This window comes from Passer domesticus, chromosome 2 (genome assembly GCF_036417665.1).
Source record: "Passer domesticus isolate bPasDom1 chromosome 2, bPasDom1.hap1, whole genome shotgun sequence".
NCBI lineage: Eukaryota > Metazoa > Chordata > Aves > Passeriformes > Passeridae > Passer > Passer domesticus.
The window spans coordinates 40,548,316-40,561,127 of record NC_087475.1 but is presented as its reverse complement, the minus strand read 5'-3'; the positions used below and the strand labels follow the sequence as shown (position 1 = coordinate 40,561,127).

At 36.8% G+C, this 12,812-nt stretch overlaps 2 protein-coding genes across 2 annotated transcripts in view; one reads left to right on the top strand and one right to left on the bottom strand.

Moving 5' to 3' along the window:
* Window positions 1-12,812, top strand: part of UBAC2 (UBA domain containing 2) — an 87,454-nt gene that overhangs the window by 41,061 nt on the left and 33,581 nt on the right. The window lies entirely within an intron of this gene.
* Window positions 80-9,420, bottom strand: LOC135293806 (G-protein coupled receptor 183-like). Its single transcript, XM_064408371.1, has 2 exons — window positions 9,290-9,420; window positions 80-1,629 (listed from the first exon to the last, which is right to left on the bottom strand). Exons 1-2 carry the CDS (start codon window positions 9,328-9,330, stop codon window positions 525-527), a joined length of 1,146 nt encoding a protein of 381 aa, XP_064264441.1. The 5' UTR covers window positions 9,331-9,420; the 3' UTR covers window positions 80-524.

Genomic DNA, 12,812 nt, shown 5'->3' with positions numbered 1-12,812 from the left:
CTGTAAAATGTAGTTTCACCTTGAAAGAGCTATAAACTAACTACTTGTCACAGTTAAATGAGCAAAGTTGTCTATTTTATCTCAAAATTTTATTTCCTCTGTTTGTGTGACTGGGCCAACAAAACCATCGCTGTAATTGAAGCTCAGCTAGAGGTCTTGAAATTTTCAGATGTTCTGGTTGTAGTTGGTCTGAACTGTAAGCTGTATTTGTGCTCAATCCTAACTGTGATTTGGCTCTGCTTGAGCTAGTAACATCCAGGCATATGTATGTGTGGCATGGAATCTGAACATCTGCAATGGTGCATATTTCCTGGGAAAAATAAGAGATCAGTCAAAAGGATACAGCAAGATTATAATGCTGAGTTTTCCTGCTGTCCTGTGACAAATCTTTTTCAGTCTATCACTCCTTGATTCTCTGACATCCTGCGAAACAGAATTTTACTTAAGCTGCTGTAGGGGAGCGCTAAGAGTTTTTGCTGTGGACCCTGGATTTTTAGTCTTGGTTCACTGTGGGGTACTACAGACTATTTTTCAGGTAGCTTTCCATTGGAAGATTTAGCAAGTACCGTCATTTGTGTTTCCCCTGCGTCGCGGGAGCTTTCTTCGTGATGTGACCTGGCAGCACTTGAAATTGATACACTCACTTGTCGTCTCAGTATTTTCAGTACAGTTCTCTTGTATCCTTTGCATGCAAAGAAATAGATGAAAGGATCTAGGCAGCAGTTAAAATTCATCAGAAATACAGTATAGTGGAGTGACTTCTGGAAAATTTTTGTTTCAGTGCACAAGGGTTCTTGCTGAAGTTTCTTAATCATGTGTTGTATGATTGCAACATGGTAAGGAGTAAAGCAGATGATAAACACTATAATTACAAATATGATTGTATTGATGGCTTTTTTGTTTATCCCTGATTTTTCGGTCAATGGATTTTCCTTGGCTGTTTGAAAAAGTTTGCAGCTGATTTGAGAGTAGCAAAATAGAATAATCCCCAGAGGAATAAGGTACCCTATTAAGCAGGCAGCAAGAAGTATTAATGGTAGATGTTCTATTTTCTCAAAGTTTGGATATTCCATACATGTAGTCCTTTCATTTTCTTCATGCGACATGGATTGTATAAGTAATGGGAAAGTTTGGCTGAATACAAGAAACCAGACAAAGACACAAATGCCCTTGGCATATTTAATCCTTCTGATCTTGTATCGGAAGGGGTGGACGACAGCGAAGAACCTGTCGATGCTGAGGCACGTCATGAAGTTTACGCCTGCGTAGGTGTTGACGTAGAACAAGAGCGCCGTGATTCGACACAGCGCTTCTCCAAAAGGCCAGTGGAATCCCAGGGCATAGTAGGCAATCCTGGTTGGCAAGGCAATGCAGAACAGCAGGTCGGAGAAGACGAGGTTTGTTGAATAGAGGGTGGTGGAGTTGATCTTCTTTCTGTTTTTAAAAATGACGGTGAGGGCAATGGTGTTTCCAAGCACCCCAAGAATCAAGATGGAGCCATAGAAGACAGACAATAATATCCGTGCTGTGTCTTTGTGCTCGTATAAGTCACAGGTAGAAATGTTGGTCTCAGAGGCTGTGAAAGGGTCCATTTCTGCCATCTCTGTTGTTGCAGGAAGCTCAGTAGACCTAACATGAGAAAAAAAAAACAACAAAAGGGAACATTTTGTAAGAAATGTAGATAAACTACTTCTACGTAATAATGGACAGCCTCTGTTGCAAAATAAGGCTAAAAAAATGAAATGAAACTTCATTGCTGCGAAATACTTATCCAGACTCTTATCTGAAAACAAACAGATGCCTCTTTTTGGCTTTTCTTGTTCCCAATTGCCTCTCTAATAGAGAAAATTAGACAGGGGCAGTAATAAATCAGGGATGTAATATATTTGAAAGTGAAGTCTATAGATGCTCAGAAGTTGGGAGACTGTTTAAAGCAACCTGAGGGGGAAAAAGAGTGTGAAGAAACCACATGATAAAGCATCAAATGAAGTCTCCAAGGATCAGACAAGCAGACAAGATGTTTTAAATGTGTTTTACTTAATTTTAAGGGAATTTTTGTTCTTAAAAATTCACACTGTGATGCTTTAACTTGTTTAGAGAAACTCTTTTTTTCTCAGCATTCTTATCATATTGACATTATGATAGAATCATAGATTCATTTAGGTTGGAAAAGTCCTTTAAGATCACAGATTCCAACCATAATAACTTGTTTAATTCTAGTTTTAAGAATTGGCTTTTGAAATCTAATTCAAATATTTTTACATACATAATTTCTTAAGACTACTACTTTAATTACTCTTTAGTGACCCTGTTAAAGAGAGGTGAACTATTTTACTTTGTCAATATAGTAGATTTTAGAAATTGTTTCATCTCTATAGTCATGAGTAGCATACAAGAGTTGCAAAGTGGCAGTGATCTGGGGGGCTGAAAAATATTATAAAATGATCCAGCAGAATTTCAGAAATGGAAAGAACCCCATTCTGTTGATACTGCTCACAGTGAAAACATTTCCTAGGTCTGCTGTTACCTGACAGCTGCGTAGTGTAAGCATGAAGCTCAGAAAGGATGGGGCACGTCATGTTACTCCTCAGGCAGCTGTTCTACAAAAGGGTGCCTCTTAGAGGCACCATTTACGAATTTTAACAGCAATCAAAACAAGATTGCTTCTGTTTTAACAAAGGATACTACCTGAAGATAAAATCTGTTGTAATTAGAATTTTGAGTCTGTCTGGTACCTTTAATAAACATGTCTGTGTTATTTCTGAGAATCTGTCATTCAGCACACAGTATTTACAAGCAACTGTTGAACTTGCAAAAAGTCTTTCTGGGAAATACCTCTCCGTTTAAAGGGGTTTAAACCACACATTTTAGAAAGCATTCCCTATCCTTTTATTAACTTTTGAAAGCATTTAAAGATTAGTATTTTCTTTCATGATTTGAGGAGATTGTCCTTCTTATTTCAGGATGTTCACAATTAAAGTTTCTCTGTAAACAGTAAACCTGCAGATAGTGGATGATGTGTATTAAAATATGTAAACTAGTTATGCTACATGTTTGAGGAAGAAATTTGACTTCCAGGTACTACATTAAGTCTGTGTTTGCTGCATTCCATAGCTAGGAGGGAAGACAGGTGAGTAATTTCTGACTGATAGATGTACAATGGTCAGATTCTTAGATATTTGTGAAGTACGTACGGTCTTTCAAGACATGGGGATACTGCATTCAGGGTTGTTTGTCAAATCTGAATTGGGAGTTCTGTGCCTTGAGTAAGGGAACTAATCTGTTAAATAACAGCTCCAGCTGTAGTGCAGGTTTAAGAATGCCAGCAATTTTATATTAATTAATTCTGCATTGTTCATGCTGTCTTGGTGTTAGTGTGTGTGGTGATTGATTAATGCAGTAGTTATTACCCCGAGGATAGTTCTGGTATGATTTCCTCCCATCTTTTCCCTTGTAGAAGTGTTTAGGATGGATTTTGTTTTACCTAAGTGTAACAGGCTTTGCGGAAAATGGTGTGGGTTTGTGTAGGTACCTGTATATGAGTCAGTGAGGTATTTTGTTTTGTTTCTCATATTTAAATGCTTCTAATTCTTGTTCACACTCCCAGCATCATGTGTATCTTCTATTAATCTCTTTCTTGAAATTTAGTTAAAATAATTTTATCAACATATTTAGGAAGGAATAATCTAAGATTTGTGATAAACAGTTCAATTGCAGTAACTAGCTACAGCATATTAAGTGCATGGGGGTTTTTTTGCTTTAAAGTTGTAATAGTTTAGGTTCAAAAATAGTGCACATAATTGTCACATCCATTCATAGTCTATATCTATTATACAAACACATTGAACTATAGTTTAAGAAGAAACCTGTATAGTCAGTAAAATATGTCATTTTTTACATCAAGAGTAGAATTTCATAAATTGCATGTTACCTAATTTTGTGCTCTGAACTTGGATCTTTAATGTAATAAATTAATTCAGAACTTGTTGTTCAAAATATGCTGTGCATCCTCCCATATAAGTGTGGCTGTATTGAGAAGGGGTCATAGCTGAGACAAGTGTTTGTGTCTATCCATGGAGCTGGCATGGATATATATTGGGAGCAGTTCCATGGCAGAACAAGCTTGCCACAAATGGATGAGGAGAAAGCTGGAGGAGCACAGCTCATAGATCTTCTAGGGCAGTGTGCAGTCAGCCAAGCTGTGCTCCTCTTCTGCCTGCTGTGGGAGTGAGCCCTCGGGGCAAAAAGTATTCTTTTTGATTCTCTGTTATCCCCAAAATATTTTGACTGTTGATGTAGGGAACACATTTTACAATGCTGTAGATTAGTATTAGTTTTTGGTCTACCTGTAGGAATGTATGGGCATTTTTGAGAGCCACCAAGGTGTTTAGGTGCTACAGTACCTGAATATATTCATTAAAAAAAAAAAAGAGAGAGAGAGGGATTTTATCTGGTTTGTGGCCCAAACAGATGATAAAGTTGATACCATCCACCATAATGTGCAGCACCCAAGTTGTGGTGATGTCTTTGTATTTTCTGAACTCTAATCGTTGGATGAACTCCATTCACCTCAGCAGGTATTTCACATTTTCTTGGCAATCTTGGCGAGGGCTTCATTAAAAATAATATTTTCTTCCTGAAAGGTGTCTAGACTATTAAGTAAGATAAGATCTCTTTTGAAAAAAACCCTACTCCTTGTGTCAGGTTGCTGATTATTTCTTGGCAGCAATCCTGAGTGATCTTACACATAGAGCATATGACATCCTCTACAGAATGTATCTAAAAAAAGAACATTTTGAATACTTTTTATGAGTTTTACATTATTGGAGAATAAATGGAGAATGTTACATCCTTACTGCTGCAAACCTTAGATTAGCTGGACATGCCTCTGTTTTAATGATCTGTGTGCCTGAATAACTCATGAGAACATTGCCATTGACTGTCCCAAATCCAGATGCACCAATGAATTTACCCTCTAGAATCACTACTAAAACTTTTGCTCTTCTACATTATTGGATTAAAGACCCTTCCAATGGCTTTCCAGCTTAATTAATGATACTACTTTGAAGTATATACTTGGAAGAAAGATAATATTAATTTCCCTTACCAATTAAATTGTTTAAGAAAAGAGTACCAGAGGTTTTTGGATTAGAGTTACATGCCAAAATGTTCAGGTATAAAGTATTGAAAATTCCTGTCTGCCTATCTGTATTGTAAGAAAGGTTGTTCAGGTTTTCACATTTTCTGAGACTATAAACACTCAGTGACACAGACTACTTACTCACTTAATGTAATCTTCTGTATAGTTCAGATTGTTTTAGTTATTGTGTATGAATAACTTTTCATTTAAAGCATACTTTCTAAGGTGCTGTTTGATATGGAGAACTGAAGAAAAAGCAAATTACCCATTTGTACTCTAGTCTTTGTTCAGTCAACTTCCCTGTTAAAAAATGTGTGTCTCTCTCTTAAATATCTCTAAAAGTAATTTGAAATTGCTGTTTGCATCGAGTCTCTACCTTTACACAATCTCACAGTTTAGACAATTCAAGGTAAGCTTCTCAAATATTTCACTACAAGATGAGATGATCCTGTGATGTCTCTTCTAACTGCAGCTGTGTCCCACACAGGACTTGGGGTTCCAGATGCCTCTTGGTATTAGTGTGCCTGGAGGCAAACTCACCACTACACCCCTGCTTTTTCTGCTCAGTGGATTATTATATGCAAGGTAGTTGTGTAGCATTGCACTGGGAGTTTGTGAAGTTAGTTCACTGTGATCTAGGAGTGATCTGATTCACTCTGTCATAGGGTATCTCCAGTGTAAGGGCATGGCCATTGCTCTCTGCTTTGACCTGGGAGTACCTTATATCTGGGAGAGTTTAAAATTCATTTTACTGTTAAATACTATGCCCAGGCTTGCAACCAGTGCAGGTTATTCTATAATGTTCTTTCCCATGCCATTTTCAAGTCTTAGCACTACATTTGCTTTTTGACCAGCAAATTTCTTTCAAATTACTTATGAGGTTTGTTAGCTCGGCAGCTGCTAGTCTATTCTCTGTGCTTCTTGATGTTTCACAGCAATAGCATTCATCTGTGGAAAAAAATTTGCAAAATAATGGCAAGCTGCTTACACAATCTAGCATATCCGAAATCTGTGCAGGTGTCTTTCTAAACCACTATTGTAATCTCATCAAAGAAGGAAAAATAGTTTGTGTGGGAGATTCATGTTGTGTGAAAATATTTGACTGGCATCAGTCATTTGTTTTATGTTTATACATTTGTTTTGTGTTTAATCCCCACAGCAAAGGTGTTTGATGAACAGGATGGTGGCCCCAGTCTGGAAGTACTGTGTAATCCAAACCTGTGCTTCACAGACATGTTTGTGTGTGATGAGCTTTGCATGTAGTATCGTAACCTTACATACATTTAACTGTTAAGAAGAATAGACTTAAGCTGTGAGCCAGCAATTGCAGCATTGCACCTTAGATTACATGGGTTGGGATTGTGTGCAAACAGTGGTAGAAAGCTCTCTCTGCATGCTAAATTAAATTTCTTCTTGTTCTCATCTCCTGCTTTTGCTGAGAAGCACCATCTGTCTTTTCGGCAGAACAGGGGACATGTAGAAGGCTTTTACTCTGTATTGTAATCTAACGTGTGATTTCTCTGTGTCTCTTCATAATTTTCATTCTTTGAAGATGAATCCCTGGTCCATTTGTCCCTGGTCCAATTGCTAATTTAAGGTATTAATTATATTCTTGGAAAGTCACAGCAGTTCATTAGAAAGATCTCTCCTGGCTCTCTATACATAGTATGATTTAATCATTGTGAGATAGACAATAGTTCTTTAACAAATCATGTTGGGGGTTAATGTTGTTTTTCTATCCTGGGGTTATGTTGTTTTCTATTTCTTTCTTTTCTATAGAGTATAAATTATTTTAAAGGAATGGTCAGGAAAGACTTCTCTTCTGTGCAAGATTCACTGATTTACAGTCCTCTATAGATATAATCTGTGTAGGTTTTACTTTATTTTAAAACAGTAGAAGATGGGAAATACGCAGTGCTCTATTTTTGTAGGTTTAATTTTTTCCTTAATCTCAAAATTATTTTTTTCTGTGAGCAGTCATATTTACTGTTTGTATTTCTATTTTACCGTACAGGTGATCTCTATTGTAGAGTGTTCTCTGTTTGAGAAAAAGGCTTGATTCAGCTAAGTTATGTGTATTAAAAAGTGTGTGTGCTAGGTTGCATAGTAGAATACCTTGTTAAAATAGAAAGAACATGTACCTAAGGTTCATAATATGGTGTGTGTGGACTGGCAACACGGGACTGCATGTAGTTTAATAAAAACTGAGGCGTGAGACAGGCATGTCCTAAAAGTTCCTCTTTCTTTCTAGCACTTTAACATTTGTGCTTCTAGTGCTTTTTGTTAATTTATTTTCAAAAGCTGTTGAGTTTTGTGTTGTAAAGGCCTAATGATGTGAAGATTGAGTCCTCAGGTCACAACCCACAGCTAATTTTGATAAGAGAGTTTCCAGGCTAGTGCTTTTATCCCTCTTTGATATAGATCCAGATTTGTTGGCATAGTAAACCCAAATTTATAACACACACATCAGAGAATCCCAAATATTGTCTTAACAGTGGCTATAAAGAATTAGAATATTCTTTAGCTGCTTAACAGAATATGCAAGTGCATAACACTGTGGGATCTTTATATAGTCTATAGTCTGTTACTACAGATGTTGCATGACAGTTGTATGACAGTTATATTTGGTGCTAAAAAATAATAGAAACTACAGTAAGTGAGATGGAAATAAAAGAAGTTGAGTTGAAGTGCATAACTAATTAAAGAAAAAGTGGAAGTAATTTGAAGGGTATACCCTGGTCTTATCTGTTGGATCTCTCTTTTCAAGGGTAATGTGTTCTACAAAAAGTGTATCTAACATAAATAGTCTCTGCCAAAAACACATACTGACCAGAAGAGCTGTACTGATGCTAAGATGATTAACTTCCCTTCAGTTTATACCAAATGCTTAGATGTACCAAATGTAAAAAGGAGACAGCCTAAAACTAGAGCAAATAAGCAAAATAAAAGTGTGAGCCACTGAAAATTACATTCTTCCTAACAGAAGAAAAAAGTAGTCAAATGAGGATTTGTATTTTAGTACTAGAAAACATGCACACCTATTTGAGTTTGGGGGTTTTTTTCTGAATTACATGAAACCCATACAGGTATAGTATTTAATTTTAGGGTTTACAGCTTCAGATTATAGCTTCTATATTAATTTTATTATTCTCTGTACATACTCCTGAGTCTTTTGACCAGAAAAAAAAAAGATATTTGACTTCTTAAAGACTAATTGCCGGGTAAATTTTCAATCGCCTTATCTCTTCAGGAGCAGCCATGAAAATATTAGACACATCTCTTGTATTTTATGCTCAAAGGCATGTACTCTCTCTTATGTTTTAAGCTAAAAGATAGTTGAGTTATTGTCTGTTGAACAGTCTGTCTTGTTTTGACAGTATAATAGGAAAAATGTATCCTTTTAAATTGGGAAGGTGTATAAAAATCATAGCACTTGTAATATATCTAAAGGCCAGTAATAAGGACAAAGATGTTTGGTCATTGCAATTCAGAAGAAGAATGCCTTCTAAAAACCTTGACAGAAATGTGCACTAGAAGTTAAAAGAGGAATTAGCTCATAAAGCTTTGAACTCTTAAAATGCTCTGTTGCAATGTTCAGACATGAGAAGAGTGAGAACTTTTCGAGCTGATAATAAAGGCTGTTTTCACAGACGTGAAATGCATGTGATAAAAGCAAGCTGTGCATTCACAACCACAGTATGGATTTGTTTTAAGGCTCTCTCTTACTATTATTCTGTGAGGTTCAGTGACTTTAGAGCTAGAGTGGTTCCCTTACTACTTCTACAGTAGTTTCTTCTGCACAAGTATAATTTAAATTAGTATTGCTAAAAATTTGTCTAAGTTAAGGCAGTATGAAATGTTTCCCTGTGATTGTCAGAAGGCTGTACTATGAGAAAGGAGTTGGAATAGCTTGTTGGTGCTATAGATCAACAGATCCTTTAAGTGGAAACTAACTAGCAGCATATTAATATGGGAATATAAAATATCAGAGAATTTCTTCCATGGGTCTTTCCCTTACAAAGCTCATTTATCCTTACTACCACATGAAAATATCCAGTATAATGCAAAAAAGGAAATATTTCTGGAATTGTTTGCTGTTGCTCAGTGGCAAAGGAAAAAAGTTAAAAGTTAGTTCTTTTCTGTACTTACATCTCTGTAGCTTCTTGGATCCTCTGAGCAGTTAAGGGCATTAACAGGATGGCTTGGCTGAGGAGGTTTATGCTTGCGCATTGTTCTCAAGAGTGATTACGTGAGTCTTTTGTGGGAGGGGTAGGGTTTTTTCAAGGGCTTAAAAAAACCCCAGCCCTGTTTGTGTGCCGGTCTTGATTTGCTGCCTACTGTTTTATGGGATGTGAAAGCATCTATTTTAGATCCTTTTGCAATTAGTCTGCTCAAAGAGGGTAATTAGAAACAATACTTCCACCTCCCCCCTGAGGTTACACACTGCTGACTTTCGCAGAAGGGGCTTCACCTAGAGGTTTACTTGACTAATTGTTGACCAGCTAAAATCTCTCTCGTATGAGAAAAACTGTTTATATGCCATCTGCACTTAAAAATACCTTAATTTACAGCAAAGAGCTGTGTAATCAGTACATACTTAGAACTTCTTCTTACCAATGAGATCTGATGAAGCATGAGGAAACCTCAAAACTGAGACATACCGAGATGTGGTGTTAAAGCAGACGTCTCAAATGTCTGTGGACATTCCCAGTTTTAGTATCATAATGATGAGGATTTACAGAAATGCATTTCAAAAATGTATGAGGGAGTTGAAGACTTTGAGAGATTAGTAGAGAGATCTGCCTTTGTAAGCTGTTTATTACATTTTAAGCAGTAATAATAATGAAAAACATAAGGTAAATACATGAAAGATAAAAAGCTTCTAAAACACAAATCTGATTCCCCTAAAATAATAATGACAAGAATGAGTGGCTAGGGAGTAGGAAAGAAATGGGATGTCAATTTGTAAGTTAACCCATTTGTACTTGAAATAACCTTGTTTATGGGTGAAGAGCTTTTAATGTGAGAGGTAAATTGTGTGTTTGTTAAGAGAGTTTTGGAGTTCAGTGGCAGATGGAAAATCCTCTCATTTGCTGTTAGAGGCTGTGGTTGAGAGCTACCTGGGCTTTTCCCCAAAAGCTGATACTGATCATTCATGACTGCAAAGGACTGTTTCATGACCTCATTTAGTGGCCTGATCTTAAACAACCAACAAGTCCTGATAAGGCTATTTTTGGCAGGTCCAACCCATGCAGAGTGCAGGATGCCTCTTTGGAAACATTAGGGCTGTGTTCACAGCACAGGTGTCGGCTGACATTGTAGTGGTGAAGGTGTGTAGAGAGATAGGGTCTCTGCTAACACGTCCATCTCATCAGAAAGCCTCAAGAAAACACAGATGGCAAAGTTGCTTTGTAGTATAGGAAATGTTTTTGCTACAGCAGAACATAGAGCCTTGTGAACTACTTTTGTACCTACTTGGAGCACTTGGTTGACACTGTGCACTGATTTTTCTGGTATTGAACTCCCATTGTACACATGACTTGATTCCCCTTAGATGCCAAAGAGCTGAAGGGCTCTATCTAGGGCTTTCAGCTCCTCAGTCTTAATGGAGCATTCATCTTCTAATATCGCCTTCAGAAAATCTTTGGGAAAACTTACCAGTCTTATTCTGGATTTTTTTTCCTTATTTGTTTTTGAATAATTTTTAATTATTCAGCTTCATCAGAGAGTAAAATTGCTTTAAATGAAGTAATGAGAATTCAGGACTGCTTAAAGGGAAATTGCACCGGGAACTTGCTTCATATGTACGCAAAGTAATACCACAGTGTGGTTCTGTGTCCAGCACTGGTGGTCTGCTGTAGAAATGGGAAATTCTGAGATACGCAGACATGTCTTTGCTCAAGTGTGACATTAGTATCCCAGCTTCTTCGTAAAGGAAATGTTTGTTTCAGAATTGTTTTATCATTATAAAACAACAGCAGTATAGGTTTCCTGCTTTGATCTGATAAAATATTGCCCTCCTTTGATTAAGATACAGTACTAGATTGTGCCCTTTGAGTCACACTGGTATATTAACTGCCATTCCAGCCTAGCACGATGATAAATTAGCTCAAGCTAATTGCTTGAGCTAAATGGTGCAGGTTGCATTCTTTCACTAACTGTTTGTCCTTCTAGCTGTTTGTTTTCTGTTTTGATACAGCTGCTGTTGGTCCAATATCTGTTTGAGAGCTCCAGGATTTAAACATGTAAATTAAGAAATTGCTGTGTGTCACAAGGTGTTTGTGTTTACCATATATGTGCAAACACTGTTCAGCTTTTTGCAGGCAAGGTGAGGAACATGGAGCCCAGCAGGTTACAAAATATATTGTTGGATAGTCTTGGCATTAAAAACTAAAGCTTCCTTTAGGATAGGTGTCTGACTTCTGCCTTCATGAGGGGATTGTAAACTGTTGGTTAGATGGTTAGTCTCAAATTTTAATGAACTGCAAGTTGCACAGATTCAGCAGGGATATCCATGGACAGGAGGATCCTTTATTTTCACCTCCAGATGCATTTTTAAATTTTTCTCTGCATTCTTGCTGCTCTCCTATGAAATATTGGCATTAGCTAGTGAGTATTGGGTAACAAAGCCTAATGCTTTTGCTGCTATTGAGAGACCTCAGGCAATGGGCTGTCCTGCTCACGTGTAGTGAAAGGATTGGGTGCAGTAGGTGAGTCCTTTGAGTCCAGGGCTCCAGCAGGTAGAGGAACACAACCATCAAGGGTAGTCACATTCCACAGAGTTAATTAATTTTAAGGAATGTTATTGTGAATATTTAGCATGTTCAGAGTAAAGGCTGGAACCTTAAGTGTATTATGGCAGTGTTTGGGCTGACTGTAGGAATGCAGGTCACTGAAATGATTTAGTAAATTGAATTGCAAGTGCACTGCTTGCGTGCCTGTATTATCTGCAGCTGTTTTTTATACCTGTTATTTTTAGTCCCCCAAAAAATATGTGGTTGTGAATTTGTCAGCTTAATGGCTTTTTGGAGAACTTGAATGAAGAAAAACACAACACCACAGTTAGTAAGTGTAGTGAGTCATTCTGAATAAAATAAGTTATTTCTGCAAATGTAATCCCACAGAACTTCTATTGACAACAGCAAGAATTTTTGCAGAAGCTACATTTATTTAGCTTTCTAACCCTTTGTTCATGCATTTTAGAACCATTTTCCTCTGTTTTGTGCATATATTTGCTAGTGCTAATGTTTTATTTTAATCTGCATTTAGTAGTCACTCTTTTAGACTTTAAATAGTGCATTTCTCTTGTAAGATGTACCTGCCCCTGATTTTTTCTTCTCAGACAATTTTTACATCTCTGATTTATATTTTCAAGGATATTGTTTGTATATGTCTTTTCTTATTTCTTTGTACAAAACCAGTCTCTTCGATTCATATGATGTCGAATGTTCCTATCTTGTCACTGTGTTTCCGTTTCACTTCAAATGTTGAAATTTAACGTGCTCTTCAAAATGAGGATATAATTATTATGTAGACAGCTACTACAGCACATCTTTGGGATGGACATGTAGAATATTCAAACTCTAGAATTCAGTTTTCAGGTTTTAGAATTTTCTGGTTTGTTTGAAAATTTCATTTTCTAACCTACGTGACTAAAATTAACTTCCTAAAT

Excerpts from the sequence above, each read along its gene's own strand:
- LOC135293806 (XM_064408371.1), bottom strand. The coding sequence starts at position 9,330 with ATGCCCTTAACTGCTCAGAGGATCCAAGAAGCTACAGAGAT. Across the intron at positions 1,630-9,289 it reads ATCCAAGAAGCTACAGAGAT|GTCTACTGAGCTTCCTGCAA; the intron begins GTAAGTACAGAA and ends TTCTCATGTTAG.